General features: G+C 38.3%; 1 protein-coding gene across 3 annotated transcripts in view; it reads left to right on the top strand.

The window, feature by feature from the left end:
- Positions 1–22003, top strand: part of MLIP (muscular LMNA interacting protein) — a 117492-nt gene that overhangs the window by 64258 nt on the left and 31231 nt on the right. For all 3 annotated transcript variants that reach the window (XM_085324862.1, XM_085324861.1, XM_085324860.1), the window contains 6 exons: positions 807–878; positions 8464–8526; positions 8620–8703; positions 8798–8857; positions 11357–11398; positions 16394–16438. In XM_085324862.1, coding sequence (XP_085180988.1) covers positions 807–878; positions 8464–8526; positions 8620–8703; positions 8798–8857; positions 11357–11398; positions 16394–16438 — 366 coding nt within the window. The remainder of the gene's footprint in view (positions 1–806; positions 879–8463; positions 8527–8619; positions 8704–8797; positions 8858–11356; positions 11399–16393; positions 16439–22003) is intronic.

The following is a 22003-nucleotide window of genomic DNA, read 5'->3' as shown; positions in this document are numbered from 1 at the left end:
AAAATARCTGAATTTACAATCTGTGATTGCAAAGGAAAAGTGGAAAGTATGGTTTCTAAGAGTTAGAAATCACCAGGCAAATTAGCATACTCCAAAATATAAATTGTTTAAAATGAATAATTTTTAAACTTGATCTCAGAATTTCTGTGCCCCCAAAACATACACTTTATATGAGGTGGATTGTCAGCTCTGTACTTCCGTTGCACTATAAAAGTTGCTATAGTTGTCCTGAAATATTTCTGTGGTAGATTTACTTATTCAGGAGGTGAAAGGCAGTWCCTTATGACTTAAATGATCTGTCCACTTGCATAAGTAATTCAGAAAATAAAGATCCTGATCTGTCTCATTAAAGCCAATCATAGAAATGCCTCTGACTTCAGCACCCAGGAACACACTGTGCAGCAGCAGTTCAAGGTGCAGGTTCTGGCTTTGCATTATCATTTCAAATCACAAGACAACTTGGAAAAACCCCACAGCCTGTCCTGATTTTCCTGTAAGGAGAGTACTAGAAAGCAGYCAAAATCACTGAAGAAATTAGAAACCAGTACAAAGATTTCACTTAGTCCTAGCTCAGTCCTAAATGCAAAAGTTGTATGCTACRGTTGTTTGAAATCTTAATAGAAACATGGCTGAAATAACTTTTTGAAGTAATATGTAAGCATTGTGTTACTGCAATGTGCTTGTGAGACAATTAGAATCATCTTTTGTCCTGTCGTACCTTTCCCCTTTCTTCCCTCTCTCTCCGTTTGCCTCTTCTGTCTTTTTTTTTTTACTTCTTTTCCTGCTTTCTGGTTTACCCCTTTTAGCAGTACAAGATCAAGACAAGCTACAAGGCATTTGCAGCAATCCCTACAAACACATTACTATTGGAGCAGAAGGTTAGTGTTTGCTCRAAGACATGGAAATTGCATTATGTATTTGAGACCGTTCAACTTTATGTACATATTCCGATGTTTCTGTTGGGGATATTGAAGAATGTAAACTCTGTGAACTAACTGCTCAGGATTATAATTTRAACCATTTCTTAGGGTCAAGCATTTTTAATGGATATCAAAGTCTTCAYCAATCTGACTTACTTTTAAAAAATTTGCTGTAAAAGTCTCTCCTAAATGAATTATCAATTATGGCAATATCTAAAAGTCTGCTTTGTTGTTTGAAAATGTCTAGAGCGTTGCTTGTCATTTGATATTACGTAGTGAATATTTGATGGCTGTGCTTACACTAACAGATTTAATAACATGGGGAAACATTCCTGATACTGGATTTTGATCAGGAATATTGTTAAGCTGTGAGAACAGCCCAGGCYATTCTCCCAGTTCGGAGTAACAATCCTTCTCTGTAGGAAAAGAGAACAGTTCCAGGGAACAGGCTGCAGTGCATTTAATTTACTAGTATGGACGCAGCCAGTAAAGGCTGGATTGTGTAGTCCTTATTTTGATAATGTAACCTTGGAACTCATTTGAAAATATAAATTTTGTATAGAAGGATCAAAGTACCCACTTATGCCTATTTTTTGAAAATTTTGCCCAAATGAGCTTTGCACAACGGATAGCTAATTATRTTTAACAAAAATTTCCTGTGATTAGCAATGAGAATGAAGTGCCAAATATATGAGAGACATATTCAGTGACTCTGGCATCCAGTTTRCTGTTTTATCATTAAAATCATTTTTGTGGATCTAGTTGAGGAGCTTAGCGTCTGATAACTTTCTACAAAATCAAGTATCCCTAACTACACATCTGAATATGTATTTCCCTGCTCAGCTCAGCCAATTCCACTAGGAGTCTGCAGAGCCTAAAGACATTGGAGAATGTGAGTTTAGTTCTGCATAAAGAATTTTGAAGGTGATCATTTTGTCCTTGAAATATTATTAATTGTGACCGAGCAGTTATCGGTTAACTGATATAAATTAGAACTTTTTTKGGGGGAAAATAAGACACACTTTTTTTTCCAGCATTCTTTTGTTCTTGAATGAAAGTCTTCATCATTTGCATGAAATCTGAGTCTTCCCTTACCGAAATCTTGAATGCACCAACTATGGCTATTTCTGCAATAGCATGTAATGTGGTCAGGTARAAATGACTCTGTAGAGCAAAATAGGTGGATCAGGGGATTCTATGTCCTCTTGTCATGTATTTTTGAAGGGTTTAGTTTGGGCAGAGTACCTGTTAGTGGCTGGAAGCATTAAGCGAACTCCTGAAATGCATCTTCAGGGTTAACTGCACCTGAAAGRAAGCCAGTTTGTGCACTCCAAGGCTGCTCCACGCTGCAAACCAAAGCCTGGGAGGTGAGTTTGAGCAGCAGGTTCACTGGAAAGCCTGCATGTGATCCAAACTGGCGAGTTAAAGCCAGCTATCTGACTGCACCRTTTTGGCAGGAAGGCAATCCATTTGAGGGAGGGTCTTACCAACTCTCTCTTGCGTATTTACATTTACTAGCTCCATGTAACTTCTCTTTAATACATAAAATGGAATCAAAGAGTCTAATACCTAAATTAGGAAAAAAATGAAGGTAATGACTCAAATGACAGCTGTGTTTAGATAGGGGCTTGTGGTTGTCAACTATTTCATTGAAAATGCTAGCTTTGTCATTTCCTTTGTTAGAGATACCACAGTCATGCAAAAGGAGTAGGAATTTGATTTTCCAGTACAGATTTGCCTCCAAACAAGGCTCTTGACTTACTTGCATTGTAACTTACACCTCTCAGCATAGCCTGACTACAGCTGTTGTATAAGCTGCATTTCTCCGGGCATCAGGACAGAGACTATGACAATTCTGGTGTACAACCCCTTTCCTGCTTTCTCTCATCTTAAGGATTATAGATAATAATCTACTGATTCACACCAGCAGCTAATTAGACTACTCCGAAACTAATCCACTTGTGTTAGCTGACTTGCCTTTATAGAATGGTTCTTAAGGAGTCACACGGCACACACAAGCTCCATTCCGCCCAGCATTAATATCCAAGGATTCTGCACAAGTATCAAGGGAGGGAACAGGGAAGGAACTCATGTCACATTGTAGCTCAATGACAGGGATTATGTATAAAAATACTAGATCAAAGAGAGAAAGATTCTAGATCACAAGATTTTTACTACATAAATGATGGTTTATTAACATATGATTTTAGGATAAAGACTACTCAGAGAAGAAGTTTTTGACTACCTTTCTTTTGCAAGGAAGACAGTTCTGCAATGCACAGATATTACTGAACTGAATGCATGGTTAGGAATATATCATCTGCCTAAATGCTAGAAAAGTATTGTGCTATGCAGTTGAACTGGAAATGCACATTCTCAGAAGTCAGTGCTTTCCCACTGTTTAAATGGAAAAACTAGTTTCTGATTGTTTCTCATGATCAGTCAGATTAATTAATATAATTATATTACTTCATTTGTCTCATCTTGAGAAATGATCAGAATTCTGATGTGGATGTTCAGGGTGGCGATTCTTGTGGAGTATGAATTAAATCACATGATAGATACTGACATTGATACCAGAACAAAATCTTATTAATCCAATTTTCTTAAGCCATAATAAATTGTGGGGTTTTTTTTCAGTTACTTTCCCTAGCATAGGTTAACTCCTTAATAGAGACATCCCTTTAATAAAGYGGCTTACATACTTTAACAAAACCAACATAAATGGACATGCTTCTCTTACGTGTAGAGCAGAAACTGTGCATCTCCCTTGAGAAATAGCATGCCTTTGGTCATTAACTGAAGGTAATCTATAGTTGTTCATGTAATTTCAGAAGGAATTTAGGCTATGCTCACAGGTTAGGAAATTCTGTCCTGGAAATCTGTCCTTGAAAAGATTCAATAGTTTTTGTGGTGAAGGAGATCTTAAAGCATAGCCAGAAGGTCCATTTTGGCTAACTATGGTTTCAGGCCACAGAAGGATAATATTACAATATTGATTACTTCAGCCCTTTAGGTTATAGTATCCAGTGGCTAGAAGAGGAAGCTGGACAGTTTTAATCAAGACATAAAGCAAAAAATCTTAACAGAGAGGTTTAATTAACCACCAGAAACTTCTTTAAAGAGACTGAAATAGGCTCTCTATCACTAACATTGAAAAATCAAGACAGAACACTTTTTTGGCACTTCAGACAGTAATTYTAGGTAGTTCTGTGGTTTATAAAAAAGGTCAGACTAGGGGATCACTGTGGTTCCTTCCAGACTTATTATTGTTGAATCAGTGAGTCACTCCTCTACTCACACTCACTCTTTAATGTCTTATATAGTTTTATATATACATATATATAGATATAATGACAAACTAATTTAAAATTCCAATCCTAATGAGGTATTATTTCCTTTTCAAAAGTAATATATATATCATACAGAGAATTTATGTATCAGATGTCTGTAGAAGAGATTTTACTCAAAATAGATTATGATGAAGGCTCTATTCCACTGAACTAAGATAAATTCCTAACTCTAAGTGGAAAGTCCCTTAAGCAGATCCTGCTTTGCCTTCAGAATTACATCAAATTTGAAGTGTAACCTCAAAACTCCATTGTACAATTTTTGGGATTACAAATAAAAAAAAAAACTTTTCTGAACAGTTAATGTGAGGGTTGTGCAGGAGAACCTGGGATTGCTGCCCTTATCCAGATATACATCCCACCTGCACTCTCATCTAGATGATAAGGAAACCTGAGTATGCAGGCTTGGGGAGTTTGATGGTATTCTGGTCAAAGCTCATCCAGATTTGGACTGTGGTGAAACCAGGATGATGTGATGTGCCATGAGGTATAACAGGTTGTGGGTTGAGGGGCACAAATGAAAGCATTGTTGCCTACTCTGGCTTATATTTATTAACTAATTATAAATAGATGACTATGATTTTTACATAATATGAAGAAAAAAATAAATCTTTCTTGATGAAGAAATATGTTACGTCTTTGGTTTTGTGGCTATGTTTTATCTTTTCTCTTGTCAAATTGCCATTTGTCTAACTTCAAGAAAGTCTAAAACAGTCTTTCCAGATGACTTTACACTTCTAGAAAAGCTCCAAAGATCTAGGAATTGCATCTCATTATGTACACAGAAGACTGGCTGGCAGTGCAGTGTATTTTCCTCATCAAAAATCCAGAGGATCTGAAATGCATTTTCCTCCTCTTRCTGGAGAAAAATGAGTTAATTTCATGAAAAAAATGAGAAATGCATTTAGCTGAGGAAATGTGGCAGTGATCCACTGCATTGGAGAACCAGCTTCTAGTTCCTGTCTTGAGGGAGTTTTTATCTATTGTATTATTAAATATCCTCTGGTATAGGGATAGGTCAAGTCAAATGCAGATTCAAGTTCCTCCTTGAAATCACACAGCAGGAACTTGGACACCAAGTTTCTCCTGTCTCAGATGAGAGACCTAACTGCTGGACTGTTCCAGCATGTCAAGTTCTGACAACACTTTATGAAGAATATTTTGATAAAAATAGATTCATTTTTTCCCCAATTACTTCTGATGTGCATTAGGTGAATTTCTYGCATCAAGATTACATATTTGTATCAAAAAAAGAGTGCATCTAGAGCAGAGCCTAGTGGTAAGAAAGTAAGGAAATCATTTGTGCAGTCCTAGATGGTTTTAGTTGGACTTTGTTCATCTGTGACAAAAGCAGAGCTTGCCAATGCAGGAGCAAGCTCTGAGCTCCCTTTTTCTTTCAAACATGTGGTAACTTTTAATATTTTTTTTCATAAGAGGAAAAGTAGTCAGACTTTTTTGGTTGCATCTCCTAGGATCTTTAAGGAATAGTTAAGAGAACTGATAGTAAGTGAATTTCCATTATACAGAAGGCATTTTTTTAATGGGCTGAAGGCTTGGGAAAGCATTTTATTGGGAGAAATATTCAAGAGAAATAAAAGAGGAAAACTTCCTATGCTTTACTCAGCACAGGGTTTTGGTGAGTCACAAAGTAAGAAGGAAGCTGTGGTAGATCCAACTTACAGGATTTTTTTTCTTCCTATGATTGCTGTGGTTCATTGGCAGATAAAACATTGTTCAACATTTTCTACATTTTGTCAAGGCCTTTCATTCTTTTACCAAAATATCAGAGCTGGTGTTCAGATCTTTTACCAGTAACATTTCTGCTCTGATAGAGCTTTAGCAACCAAATAGCTTGGGGGAAAGAGGAGGAGGCACTGTAGTCATCACTGACGTCAATGGCATGTATGCACCACATGCCCAAAGCTGCCTTTCCGAAGGATAAAATTAACAGTTCAGCAAGTGGCTATTTTATCTGCACATTTAAATTCTATCATAAATACATTTTTATTCTCTAAATTACACTATTATTTTAAATTGTGGTCCCACTATTGCTTTTCATATATAATCAAAAATTGGAATGTCTAAATAGGAATGAACTGCATTTGGTATTAAACTATCCGCATAAGGAGCACAGTTTGAATTCTGTTGATAGCACTAATCAACAATTGCTGATAACACTAATATTCTAAATTAATCATACCATATTGATTAATAGCATGATAAGTCTAGTAATGAGTTCAGAAATGTCAGTAGTACTTTTTAATCTTACATTTTTCTCTATGTGGAAATGTAAAAAGAATGCACTGCTAGAAAAATTATTAAGTTGCTTTTCGAAACTACCAATATGTTAAATAGAACCATTTCTTCTAGAGACTAGCTCTTCCTGAAATCTAGTTTTCTCTATCTCTTCTCTTTATTTGGAGGGCTCAGATTGTTCACTTGGAAAAAAAGAGATAAAATACAGTGAAAAAACTATGTGGATCACTTCAAAATTTTTCTCCCTCAAAGGTTCAAAAAGGAAATGAACACTGCAAAATTCTCTAGAATGGCCCCTGTGTTGTGGTGGCTTTCCAGAGGGATTATTGAACTCAGAGTCCTTGTTGGTGCACTCACCTGAGTTCTTCTGTAAATGTAGGCTCCAAACTTCAAAGACCTACATCATTCTTTTGCTTTTTTCCTTTTGAATTACAACTGCCCTACARGTTTCTCTGGAGTTGGAGGGGAGGAAAGAAATGTGTTTGGGAATAAACTACCTCTTCATTTTTTCTTACTGTACGCTCTGGCATAAGACACGGTGTTCCATAAATGTACTTCTGTGATGGCAGGTTTGTGGGTAGTATTAAAAATAATAACAAAGGTAAACTATCACCACCTTTTCAGTTATGAATACCTAGAGGTATGCTGTCAATAGCTGGGCAAGAAGAGGAGAAAAACAATTGTATTCGGTAAAATTATATTCAAAAAGAATTACATCATTACATACTTATTTTCTTTTTGTTAAAGATTCTGCAATTTTCTTTTCAGCTCTGTATATGCCTTCTGTGATTGGCAGCCCTGATGTGCACCACACTGAGATCAGTTTGTTGCCACAGAATCCCACAGGCCTGAAAAAGTGGAATATTCCTAGCTTTACAGGAACACTCCTTTTTGCTCTTATTATCATTTATTTTTGCCTATAACTAATAAAATGAAAATTCAGAAAAACATAATGTGTTAAACAAAAAAACGCACAAACCCTGCCAGTCCCYCCCCCTTCGTCCAGCTTCAGGCATCAGCAGGATTCCAGAGTAATTTTTGGTCTCGGCATGGAGTCTATTTGAAAATGATTTCAAAGCAAAAATGGGTGACGGCAGTGAGAGTGTGCCTCAGACTCTGGAAGAAGATTAAAAGGGAACTGAGTGCTGAAGTGAAGTTTGGCTTTTGTAGATGTTCTGAATTTCCTGATAAASCTGAGGGATCTGCAGACTGATTCTCGCTATTCTCAAACTTGCTCCAAGCATGGGTATTGGAAGGCTGGAGATATATTCAAACAAACAGAAGCCTTTGTGTTGTTTTGGAGAGTTTATGGACACTGTCTAGGGTACCTGCCAGTCATGTTTTAGTATGATATAAGTGTATTAGCACACATTTCCCTTTATACAAATTTGATTTCAGGCTAAAATCTAAAAATATCAAGCACTGTATTTGTTGCCACATGGGAGCTCTATCAGTTGACACTTTTTAAAGAAAACGACTACTGAAGGAAACTAAGAGGCGTCCCCTTCMCTTGGACCCTGCCTTGTCCCCCTGCCTAGGGCCAGCAGCTTTCCTCCAATGCCGCGTAGCAGGCAGACACCTACTACCTCCACGGCACACAGTACACATTCACTGTGCTATCTTCTTTGGAGGGAGTGAGTTGTCCTCTCAAAGGAGAGGACAAACTAACCTGGTAGCTTCTGATCTCTAAAAATAGAGAGAAATCACCTAGTTTTTCTTTCCATGAAATTCTCACTCTCTCTGCAAAAAAAATCCTTCTAATTCAGGATCAGAGGATGGTAACCTGAAAAATCTTACCAGGCTTGTAATTTCTTTTTTTTCCTGATCAAATGAAAAGGTCCCTATATGGAAGTGCAATATTGCAAAAAAAAAATGTTTGTTTGCTTGTTTGCTTTAATTTTGAATTCGGTATAACACTGACATCTTTTTGACTGTAGGCATTAGAAGAGCCAGCCAAGCCTGCTTTGACTGAAGACCCCACTTTGGACACTCATTCAGAGGTGATACTGTTATATCTATTCCAAATCTCTTCCAGTTCTGTATTTGAAAACACAAGGTAAAGGCTAACKGGGTGATACTTCTTCCTTTTTCAGATGTGCTCCCCTGCCCAACTCAGACAACAAACAGAAGAGTTGTGTGCTGTCATCGATCAGGTCCTACAGGATCCATTGACTATGGTAATCCACCAGTATGCAAGACTGACTTTTTCTGTTCCTCTCTTTTCTGCTCATCGTTAATGAATTCCGTGCTCTGTTGAAAATCWTTTTTCAGCGCCGATGTGAATCTTCTCCAAGTTTCTTGCAGACAGCTACGGAGTCAGATGTTGGTAAGGTAAGTGAAAAAGATTACCTGAATATCAAAAAAATCTGTCTGGATGGTCATCAAAGCAAATCAAAACATGACTGTAAAGACAACAGAAAGCTGCAGTTAAAGGGTGCAACATCAGTGGAAGTGTTTGGTGTTTTAAAAGATACGGAAGAACAGAGAGGTAACCCTGGAGCCACTGCAGTCTTTATTGCAGGATCCTTTCCTGAAGTCAGAACAAGTCATATAATGAAAGAGAAGCTGTATATTAAAGTTTCAAAGGCTAGGATCCACAAGTAAGAAATCCTTCATACCTTGCCTTCCATATTGCAGAATCTCTGGCCCAGATTTTGTCCCATCCGTGGGTTATTACTACAGAGGAGGCAAGGTTTCTAGCTTCAGTGACTGAAAACAGCATTCAGAACAWTTTTTTTTTCATATTCAGTATTGATTTTCAAATATAGAGATCATTTAAATGAATAAATAGAAGCTCTTAAGTGCTGATTTCCTTTTAACTCTGGTCACTCACAGCASAATCTGTCTTCAACATCCATTTACCCTGAATAAGTAGTGAGTGGCAGGGATAACTTTCCATTTGGGTGTTAAACTTCTGATTGAAATATACTCTATTAGTGTGACTTTCATATTTGGACATGAAACAAGAGAGGATAGACCTATACTCTATGTKCCCCAGGTAAATTTAACTGGGCAGGTGGGTAGCTACAGGAAAGCAAAAATTGCAGAAATCCAAAAGAAAATTAGAGGAAAGGGATTTTTGTCAGAGGGATGCATCAAAAACCTTTCCAAGTCAATAACCTTAACCTCTTCTACACAATGTCCAATCCACTATGCAAAAATAGGGCACAGAAGTAGCATTCTTGAATGTGTATATTTTATATACTCTTCAAATTTAATTTTCATTTTTTGAAATTACTTCTGTCAAATAGTGTGCAGTGGTGAATCAAGCTCTAGGCAGATGAAAGAGGRATATAGGACAGAGGCTGAGAAAGCAGACAGAGACTTGTACTGAGGAAATGTTTTCCAGTGCCCACCCTGAATTCAGTGTGGTTAAGATGCTACTACCAAGTTAGACTTTTGAGCCAGAGCATCCAAAACCTTCTTCCTTCAGCATACTCTCTTGGGTGGAAAGGCATCGGTTAGCAATAAGTAAATCAAATAAAGAGGAAAATGAGCTTAACAGAATGCAGTGTAGGGTATAAAACTAAAGATTGTAATGACTTTTAATGCTCAGAATAAGAGATTAAAACATTTAAACCAAGGGTAAAAGAGAAACAGAGATGGGAAGAAAAAAGTATGTTACATATAAATTGACAGTTGACACTGTCTCCCATAACATCCTCCTAGAGAAGCTCACGAAGTGTGGGTTAGAGGAGTGGACAGTGAGGTGGACAGAGAAGTGGCTGAAAGGCAGAGCTCAGAGGGTCGTCATCAGTGGTGTGGAGTCCAGCTGGAGGCCTGTGGCTAGTGGCATCCCCCAGGGCTCACTCCCGGGTCCCATCCTGTTCAACTTATTCATCAATGACCTGGATGAAGGGACAGAGTGTCTCCTCAGCAAGTTTGCTGAGGACACCAAGCTGGGAGGAGTGGCTGACACACCAGAGGGCTGTGCTGCCGTTCAGAGAGACCTGGACAGGCTGGAGAGCTGGGCAGAGAGGAACCTCGTGACGTTCAACAAGGGCAAGTGCAGAGTCCTGCATGTAGGGAGAAATAACCCTAGGCACGAGCACAAGCTGAGGGCTGACCTGCTGGAGAGCAGCTCTGCAGAGAAGGACCTGGGAGTGCTGGTAGATGACAGATTGACCATGAGCCAGCAATGTGTCCTTGTGGCCAGGAAAGCCCAAGGTCTCCTGGGGTGCATTGGGAAGAGTGTTGCCAGCAGGTGGAGGGAGGTGATCCTGCCCCTCTCCTMAGCCCTGGGGAGGCCTCATCTCGAGTCCTGTGTCCAGTTCTGGGCTCCCCACTACAACAGAGACATGGAGCTGCTGGAAAGAGTCCAGCATAGGGCTACAAAGATGATCAGAGGGCTGGAGCATCTGCCCTATGAGGAACGGCTGCGAGAGCTGGGCCTCTTCAGCCTGGGGAAGAGAAGACTGAGGGGGGATCTTATCAATGTGTACAAGTACCTGAAGGGAGGGTCTCAAGGGGATGGGGACAAACTCTTTCCAGTTTTCCCGTGTGACAGGACAAGAGGCAATGGGSAGAAACTGAAGCACAGGAAGTTCCACCTGACCGTGAGGGGGAATTTCTTCCCTGTGAGAGTGGTGGAGCCCTGGTACAGGTTGCCCAGAGAGGTTGTGGAGTCTCCTTCTCTGGAGATCTTCAAGGCCTGCCTGGATGCAACCCTGTCTAACATGCTGCAGGTGCATATAGCTCATGAATCATTCTGGCCAACTTCGAACTGAAGTTTTCTGGAACTGAGCAATTAATTACTTGTCACAATTGTGCAACTCTCTCTGAGTTGCTCCTCAAATCTTTGCTGTTAATGCATGCTTATTTTATATGCAGATGTCAACGTTGCAGAGAGCAGCTGGACGTGAAACAAAATATGTAAGTAATTTTAAAATGACTTTGATATTTTGCATGCAGAAATATCTAATTTTGTATGGATCCTCACCTTGCCACTATGCTAGAGGAGTCAGCATGTAACAGACACTGGTTTCTACTCATGACATGAGTTGAGCCATGCCTTTRATATGGAGTGAGGAGGGCAGGGCGCTGGCATTTGAGACCTGAAATATTTTGCCACTGCTCTAAAATCCATCATATCTATAATCTCTTCAATGTGTAATTTTGCCTGTGTGAATCTGATGTTAAAATTAATTCATGTGCACTTTTTTGTTGATTTTTGCTTTGAACTCAGGATAGGTACTCAGATACTTGCCAGACAGGTACTGAGGGTCTTAATTATATGGAATTCGTCTGCACTGTGGGGGACTTGCTTCATAGAACTCTTTTGGTTATTGACGATCTGTGCTGCCATTCAGAGAGACCTGGACAGGCTGGAGAGCTGTGCCAGCCTGAATTTGGGGTTGACCCAAATTTTTCCTTGCAAGGTGTAGAGCTGGCTGAAAATTCACCATTGAGCCTCATGAATAGAAGCTGTTTTGTCACCTCTACAGGCATTCAAACATATAAAGAAATTCTTTATTAAGTCATCAGTTCAATTATTGAAACATTAAACTCAATTATCATTTTAATTCTGACTAGCACACACAGTTACTGCATGATGTTACATAYTCTACTTAAAACTCATCTAGTTATTCGGTAAGAAATGTCTGCCTACTATTCATCATTCAGAAYTTCTATTGAATCTCAGATCAAAGCAGTGCCAGGAAAATAGAGACCTTCTAGTTTTATGTCAGCACAATGCCTRACTGATCAGTTCAATTTTGGTTTTTGAATGTGGTGATATGCATATTTTATTGCATACTGTGATTTTCACTTGACAGATTGTGYTGGCTCATATTAATTAGAAAGGAGATTGGAAAAGTGCTTTTTAATGAAATAAAAGATCATGTTTCAAAGCTAGTCTGTGAAAAGAGAATATATACTGCTACCAYGCCAGTGCAGATCTCCAGCTCTGAAAACTGTGCCAGGCATATACCTACAACATAAATTTAGGCATCAAACTTGTGCGCCTAATGATAGTTAGTTTTTTTTTTCTTGTAAAATCACCTTCATAAACTTTTTCTTTCCAATCTCCTTTGGAAATTTCCAGATAACTGAAACAGACCCATATTTAAAAAAATCTGTGCAACAATAATGGAGARGGTTTTGGGCAGGCCAACTTCTCTTATAAGTTGTACAAATGTGTTGAATTTTTTCATGTCAAATAGTAAACCAGATGACTCTTAAAACCTTTTGAATGTTTTTTACTAGCATCTCATTAGAYACCCATTCTCATGAACAACCTTTCTGCCTGTGTTAATTTGTTATGTTTGGTCTCCACATACATATATATAAATATGGTGCCCTGCTGTAAGTTATGATGATTTTTAGGAAAATGGCTAAAGTCACTGAGGGAGCTTTTAGGCCTAAGGGAATATCAATAAATTCTATGTAGCCAAAAGGCCTGATTTTTTGAATGTTTCTAACACAGTCTTCCTTCCCTGGGGGAGCTGCCTGCCCTGTGTTTTCCTTTCTTTCTCTGTACCAAGCTGCAATTTCCCCTGAAGGCTTCATCCATGGTGCACTGGTCCCCATGCCCTGCTGTGGTCCTGCCTCTCCCTCACATCCACCAGGATAGGATGGGGCAATGGGGCACCTGAGGGACAGTAGGGTGATCTGAACCACCCTGGTAGCTAACGTAGGCCCTCATGGCTTGTTTTGCCACCTTAGAGTAACACATAAAGACTATTTCTATCCTAGAAGGTAAACCATGCCCGGGTTGTCCTCTGCCAGGCGTCTCCTCAGGGGGCCCCAAGGGTGAGAGCCCAGGGTGGTGGTTTTCCATAGAGCTGTTTTCTCTCATTTCCCTCCCTCTTCCCTCCCCTTGAAAAGACCCTCCAAAACAATCCCCTTGGTGGCTTCACCTCGACAGCTCAAGTGGAGCAATATGCTCCCCGGTATCGTTTGCACCATGCTGGAGGACTCTCTGGAAGAGGAATGGGCCAAAATCACGCACTGGAGTGTACTAACAGTTAAAGAGAAAGGACAATCCCAGGCCAAAGTCTGAACCCATGCGTTTGCGCTCTTGATTCACAGATATACAGCCCAGGGGCCAATGTTACTTAGTAGTAAGTGCAAGATGTCTGTTTTAAAACAAGATGTTTATTCTGAGCCAATCAAATAATGTGTCTAATAGAAATAGCTGAATATTGTAAGGATATCTACTATCTACTCACGGAAACTGTGAGTTCTCCCAGGAAACTCGCTATCCCACGTCATTGAGCTGTCTTGGAGCTATGATTTCCAGCCAGTCATCTTTTAGCAAATCTTTTTTTTTATTGTTTTCCCAAAGTAGGCTTTTGTTTATTCAGCTGAATTCATTTTAATATAAAAGATTAATATGGTAGTTTATCAATATAACTATTTCTTTTTATGTATGATGTCTGCTATTTGGTGCTTGTGGAAAAGCAGCCTAGAGTGTGTTCTTGGACAAAAGAAAAAAGTTCAATTTGTTTATCAGTCAGGGACAAMAAAATTTGTCATCCTGCTAAAGTACAAATATGTTGAAATAGCTTGCCATTTAAAAATTAAAATAGTCTTGATTTACCTTTTTCTCAATGACTCCTTGACTTTACATCCGCTTTCTATCTTTTCTATAGCCAGAAATGACTGTAAAAATTACAAGGATGTTATAAAAAGTACTGGAAAAGGCCTGACTTTAGTGAAGCTACAGCACTTTGTACCAGTTGAAAATTAAGTACTTACAGTTTTCATTTAACAATTTTTAAACCATATAAAGGTCTTTGATACAATCCCATTCACCATTTTATAYTGGTGCATCTCTGTTGCCTTTAGCGATGACACTGTTGATTTGTGGTAATACAAACATAATTGTTCTCTAGATAAATGACTTACAAGTGTTGATTGCCCTAACATATACTTAGTCATTTTATTTCCATTTAATTACTGTCACCAAGAAAAGCTTTTTTTAAATTTTACTTTTAAAGCTCTACAGAATTTATCATTCTGTCATTCAATTCCTGTTACAATTATTTTTTAAGCTACTTCCATTTTTTTAAATTGCAATCATGTATATTATTGAAATTTTTGCTCTATTTTTCAGTTCTGAAAAATCTCTTTTTTTAAAAAAAATCTCTTTTTAAGTGTCAGATGCGAAATACTGAGAAGTGAAAAATGAGTGAACACGAAGCGGCTAAAAAGGTTCAGGGATGCACACAGACATACAGGAACAAGTAGTTTTTATATTATCTGTGGTCTGCTATACTTATACATTTCAGGCGTCTCTGTTAAAATGAAATTTACTCTTAATTTGCAGCAATGAAGTGACAGAGCTTAATTCTAGCAGCTTGTKTCTGCAGTTTGTTCTCAAGTGCTTTGATGTTTACAGGGACCTTAGTTGTCATACTTCATCGATGGTATGTAAGAGAAACTATTGTAAGTAAGTAAGTGACAACTAGTGCAAAATCTAGTTTAYTCAGCCAAGGACAGATGTATTTCTTGTAGATTTAGTGCTAAATTACAGCTGGCCCTGTGCAAGTGAAATGCTTTTCTCCACCAGTGGTYGTGTTCGGAGATGTGAGCGTCGTCGGCCAGGAGTTCAGTGCAATGATTTCCCGGGAAACTGTTCTCACCAAAGTTGCAGGAGTGCAGCCTGCACGTCAAGAGAGTCATTAATCACCYCTGTTCAGCGCTTGTGGGGTCACATCTGGAGCTCTGTGGCCACTTTTGGGCTCCCCAGCACAAGAAAACACTGATGTGAGCTCGGAGGAGAGTTCCCAAAATGGTTAGGGTGCTGGAGAGTGTTACCGATGAGGAGAGGCTGAAAGAGCTGGAATTACTTCTTTGCTTGGAAATATTCAAAATTAGACGGGACAAGGCCCTGCGCAACATAAGCGAGATCTCCCCCCTCTCCGGGCAGGGGCTGGACTAGAGCTTGCTCTTCTCTCTCTAGAACTGCTTTTCTGCTTCAAGCCACCAGAAGAGAGTAGAGCTGAGTCAATCGAAATCCCACTGTAGCAGCCCTTCCACGAAGGGTACAGGCTGTAACTGCACTGGCCTCTCTTTACTACAGCTACAACTACGTCAAGCCTAACATTATAGCTAGTGCTTTTTTTTACCACTGTATTAGAGAATATTCATTTTTTAGAGTCTCAAGGCCTCTGAATCGTACCCACGTTAAGGAAGGGCGTGTTATTTGTACAGAAGCATTGGATTATCCAGCAGAATCCTATGGAGCTGATCAACRCGGCAGAAATCCTGAACCTCACAACAACAAAGGCAGATTAACACACGGCATATCAAAAACACATATAAATATACTCCATTCAACCAATTTGTCTATACTTTGAAAATAGGGCTTCTGCTGTTCAATGTAAAAATGTAAAAAAAAATGTAAAACCTGGATAGGATTGTTAYGTTTTTCATCTTGTAAAGTCAGAGGATGAGAAGACTGGACTGAGCTGTCTGTACTATTCAATGGTATTAATAATACTGATGTTGCAAAGTAACAAACAACAGTGAGTTCAGAAATGTCAGGATTCACTTTTTCTTTAAAGATGAAAAAGTGAAATTTTGTTGCACTTTGAAAAAAAATACCTCTATTCATATTCAGTTATACCTAGAAAAAAACTGGGAATGATAATATTTTAACTTCCTTTATCAGTTGCATATCTTTGTATCAGTGATAAAAGCTTCTGTACCTAAACATACTGTTGTCTATATGTTTTGCCTTCTCTTAAAACAGGCCTCAGAAAAATATGATTGAAATGACGATTGTGAATCCATTACTTTTGCTGGCATTCAGAAACCATTAATCGTCAGTGAAAATACTTATCCTTTTGGGTTATGTTCTTCCATGATTACTATAAGCACTATGATATTGTATGTAATAGTGTATATATTTGCTTTTCGCAGGCCAGTCTTTACAAATCGGCACCCGTGGTGACAGAGAGTCAGYCGGTATGTATTGCACAGCTGTGCTATGCCATTTAAGTCTGTAGAAGCAAAAGATCTATAGTGATTATTGTTTCCCTCATTAGCCCTTTGAAGGAAGGTGCAGCCAATATCCTGCTACAAAGTTGTGCTGCTCCTACAGCTGTATTGCTTTCCCCTGTACTGAATATAATATAATGACAATATTTGTAAATACAGTGGACCAAACGACAAACCAGAGAACTTACTGAGTCCTAAGACATATGATAACTTGATAGTCTTCTACTGTTTATCAGCCACTTTTAGTGTTCTCTTTTTTGCAACTTTGTTCATACGCAACAAATTTCTGACATCCTACTTTTTCATACAAGCTGCTTTAAATTTAATTTTTAAAGATACATTTTAAAGATACAAAGCTTGGTGAAAAGCAGTARTAAAATCAAATAAACAAAGAAAGACTTTAATTTGAGTTCTGATGACATTTTAGTCCCCTTAGGTTGAAACTTTCTGAAGAAGAGTCAGAAGAGAAGTCGCATAGTCTGTCCTAGTGATCGTGGCCACTAATGAACRCATAGAGAAGTAATGATGAGATGTGTATGAATTTTTCCTCATTATATTTCAGCTAATGGAATTTTAGGAAGTTCTTCAATCAATTTTTTCAGTTAAGTAATCTCTGAGCAATTTGTCTTTCAAGTTACTTTCTGAACTTTGTTATACTTTATTCTCCACAATGTTCTGTAGCAACAAGATCTACTTTTAATTATGCATTGCGTGAAATAATACTTTCCTTCTTTGTCTGAAATCAACTGCTTGCCCTCAGTTCTTGTTCTGAGAGAAACAGTGAATAATGAAATGTTCTTGCTTCACTTTCTGAGTGACATTCATGATTTTCTACAAATTAACAACCTCTGCTCTTTCAGTCACCTCTTCTACATGCTGAAGAGAAGAAATAGTTTAATCTTTCTTTGAGAGGTATGGACACTGTTCTATACCTTTTAATATTCTCGTTGCCTTTTTCTGTATCTTTTTTTAAGCTTCTGTTTTGGGAATCGGGAGGCTGAAACCATAAGCTGCTCTTTTGCAGCTCTGAACACAGCAACTATTTGTGCAATGAAGTGATAAGGATCTCTACTGGTATTTCTATTTCTTTCTTAATGATTCCTAATATTTTATTTGGTTCTTTTTATTTGGTTCTTTTTACTTCTAAGCAGCTTCTGAGCTTCTACTTTTGAGTAGTAAACCAATATYTGCATAGAACTATATTCAGTACTGTACTTGAGATAGTTCTTCTGAGTTATTCTGTTGCCAATATGAGAACCTCCCTAAGTCTTCCTGTGAAGAAAACTGAAGTGAAGAATTCATTTTCAGCCTTAGTCTCTTCTTCTTAGTGCATCTTTTTATGTCTTGATTATCTATTGGCCTTTTAGACAATACAGCAGGCTTTTATTTCTAAAGAAATTTAGCAGAATATTCCTCAAAGTCTTTTTTGGTCTAATCTATCATGCTTTTACATTTAGATAGCCAAATCTTCTGTTTTCTCTAGATCATATTCAAATACAGCTTTCAGAGTTTGGAATCTTTTCCCCATTATTCCTTTTTTTTCATTTCTAATTGCCTCCTTTACACTGCTCTTTAAATATCCCAGAATTTTTTGATCTCTTAGTCTTCTTAGAAATTGATACATACTTTCTCTGAAACTCCAATGTCTTAAGCAGTATTCTGGTCATATATAGGCATTTAATCCTTTTGGATGCTCCTTTTATTTTTCTATTTTTAATAAGTATTAATAACTATTTTTATTTTTAATAAGTATTTTAATTATTTAACCCTATATTTTGTTTCACCTATTTTAAACTGAGATCACTGCAGAGGAATTCTTGTGTATGAATTTTGACTCATGTGGGAGTGTTTTTTTCTTGGCACATTGTGATCTCTATTAATGGRTGATTCTCCCATAGTAACACTTTTAGTCAGGTATTTTGCAGTGTTTATGATTCAATCAATCAGTTCGCATCTCGTGGAGGCTCTGAATGGCTATACTAGGGAACTGGAGACTGAAAATGTTGTGTTCAAGTTTCTCACCGAAGAGACGTTCATCCAACTTAAGTGCAAGCAATTGAGCCTGTCATTGCGATCTGTACAGACACATTTTCTAAACTCTTTTAAAAAAGATGATTATGAGTAATTCATGATAACAAAGTGCAAGGCCATACTAGAACACTATCATCACACACAATAGTCTAGTTATCATTTCTGTATATGTCAGGCAAATAAGGCTAAATTCACCTACAGCCAGTCTTCCGTGTCTTAGTGCCATTTTTCTAGGTCTTTTTTCTTCATTACAGTGCTCCRTCAGTCATCCCTTGCTTTTGAGTATGAAATGGAAAGATTCATCAAAAGATAGTTATATTCAGAAACAGTAGGAGAGGAGTCGTTCTTACACACGGAGCTGAGACAGAATGGTCTTTCTGTATTTTGTGAACAGGTTCAAATGAAAGTAACAGAAAGAACACGATGCAATTCCTTATCTGCCAAGGAATTGTCAATAGGGACTTGGGGCTGGATGGAGCRTGGGAACAAAATGATTTCAAATGTTTTAAAAGGAGGAGAAGCATGAGAGAAAAATAGGTAATGAGCTTCATGATCCAGGAGTTAAAGACAGAGTGTCCAAGTTAATATCTACATGTATTTCTACAGCTTAATCAGTTCTGGGGTGTTCTGGATGTGACTCGACAGATCAAAGTGATTTTTCTCTAATTCATCCATTCTGAAGTACATATATTACTGACGTCCCTGTCTTTAAAGCAGTTGAACTCAAAGCTCTATGAAATAAATTAAACCATGGCTGAGAATACTAAACCCTAAGAAAAAAATTATGGCACRATTACTTCAAAGTAAAATTATATTAAATTCAGCACTTTTTAAGACCTGCTGTAGGTCAGAATGGCATCGAATATAGTTAGCAGTCCCAGGGTAATCAGGGTACAGGGTGCATTTCTTCTTTTACTGAGCACTTACCCACCTAACATATCCTTTGAGCATTGGTGAATGACTGCTGGAAGGTGGTTGCTTTTGTGGGACCACCTCAGTCAGTCAGGAGATGATGCAGTTTCTTGATAGGAAAATGCAGGTGAATGGAACTTAGATATGCTAAAGAATTTTCCTAAAGGAAGGGAGGCAAGCGGAGAGGGCAGCAGAGAGGATGCAGCAGCACGCTAAGGGCTTGCCCTTCTCCCCATCCCTACCGCTGGCCTGAGCAGGGAGCAGAGCCGGGACAAACGTGCTTCCTTTGAGCGGCAGCGATGGGGCTCTCTTCTGCACTATTCTTAACTGTGAGTCTGTCCCTTTTCTCCATCTTTTTAAAAGAGGAAAAGACATGTCCCTGMACTGTGAGTGGAATGGAAAAGGATTGGGACTAAACCCTCCTTTGATTTTAGTATCAATTTAATTTAGCAGTGAGCCAGTATACATCTGTAGACATCTTATTGAAAAATTATTCTATTTCTTGAAAGGTAAGTATTTCTATATGAACAAAAATTAAATACAACCTGAATTTCAAAGAGGTGATCGTCCTTGTTCTATGTGCTCCGGTGCAAATCCTGCTGCTGCTTCAGCATGGAAGTGGAGAAAATAATTGTCTTTTCTTCCAAAGCTTTTCAAAGTGATGTGAATAATTTACAATTTAGCCAGAGGGAGATGAAATCCTTTTAACTGTAACCATATGCCTTCATACCTTCAAATACACTAAAGGAGAACTTTACTGTAGCCTGACTGAATACATGGAGTGTTTTATTTCATTATGGCAAATGCAGGGTTTTTATAATGATGCATAAATATAAACTAATATCTTCAATAACATATTTCCCTCTGTGAAGATTAGCTTGTGGCATAAGAGAAATAATAGAGTAGTATTTTAAACTGATTCATAATTCAATGAGACGAAGCATCTGTGTTTGTACTGTAAGAGTAAAAAGTATCTTTTTGCTGACTGTGGAAACTAATGCCCCTTCATGATCAGGGAGCCAGTTTGTCACTATCTGAAAGCAGATGGTCTCGATAGTTTAGAGGATCCTTGGTGGTTCCTCAGATCACTTGGGCTTCTCAGYGCTTACAGAAGATGACAGCACTGGCTGGAGCTTGCTGCATTCCCCATCCACCTCAGGCTCCCTTTCCCCAAAACTGTCTAAAGAGTTTGTTGGAAGGGACTGGAAATGGTTGTTCTTCGTGAGGGAAACCTGTAGTTACCCCCTTTGAAGCAACAGACCTCCAAGAGTGTAAGAAACCATCTGTATAGAAGAGCCGAACATAAAGAGTATGCAGGCAAAGAAAAGGACTCAGTGCTTGCTATTTATCAGTGGACTCGGAGCAGAATGGAACAGAAAGAGCTATGTCTTTTATTCTAAGGCTAGCTCTCCTGTGTTAAGTATTTTTATCTGATCATACCATATTTTTAATTGTTTTTCTGGTGACAAGCTGCTTCAGAACAGCACTGGGCTGAAAATACATAAAAAAGGCCATCTTTTGTAAAGTTTTGCCTTCCCTGGCAAAACTAAATCTTAGCTTGCTTCTTAACACTGCCAGCTGTGCCATCTGCTAGCAGAGGAAAAGTTCACATTTTTACTTTTGGAACAAAGACATATGCGTGTGTGTGTGTATATATATATATATATATACACGTGTGTGTATATATATACATGTATATATATATAGCTTGGCAGGTAGCTAATAAAGTGTTTTGGATTCTGGTTGCTGGCTGATATCTGTCATTCYCTTGGCAGAGTCAGACATAAATGTATGACTCATTCAGCACTTGARTGCACAATATTGTTTAGAAATGCTTCCTTAAAAGCATGCTTTTGAAAGAGGTTTCCTACATAAAGAGAGTAGCTTATCCTTGATGATTTCAGGTACCTCAATGGGCTTTTAATTGCTTAGTTACAGGGTGTGTGGGAGTAAGGCCACAGGTCTCTTGTCTATATAATGATGGCTTGATAACAACTGTAGYTTTCATTCTATTTTCATATTTACTTTTGTGTTGAAAGTCAGGAGTCTTTCACTTTTGCAAACTCTTCTCAGAAGTCTTGGAGAGGAAAGAAAAAAAAAACCCGTATATTCTATGGTGATTCATACAAATAAATAGTCCCTAATTCCTGAATATGGGTTTACTAAATGAGCATTGTATTTTTTACTAAGTTGTGTAGCATAATCAAAATGTTTCAGTTTTTAATGCAATTTGAYGGTCATTACTCTTTTTACAAAAGTGATGTTACTTCATGATTTGTTTTTTTGTTTTTAATTGAATACTTTTTATTTTATTTGATGAGACACATTAAAGGCCCCAACCTGGAGTGAGGGAAGAGGTAAAACACAATGCTAAGGGAAGCTATTTTGCTGCCTGGGCATTGTTATTCCCACGCAAGTGGAACGTGTTRTCCTCACTCCTTCCCACCTCTACCATCTTCTGCTCAGCCCCTTGTCACTGCTCTGCAGTTTCTCTTCCAGGCAGTGGCAAAAGCACAAGGCCTGGGTACATTTATTGCCTTTTGTGCCCTCCAACAACCCCTCTCTTACCCTATCCTTGCTGGATGCCTG

Source organism: Rhea americana, unplaced genomic scaffold (assembly GCF_003343005.1).
Source record: "Rhea americana isolate MKP2758 unplaced genomic scaffold, rheAme1 scaffold_94, whole genome shotgun sequence".
Taxonomy (NCBI): Eukaryota; Metazoa; Chordata; class Aves; order Rheiformes; family Rheidae; genus Rhea; species Rhea americana.
The sequence above is the reverse complement of the archived record's forward strand: the minus strand, read 5'-3'. Positions and strand labels throughout refer to the sequence as shown.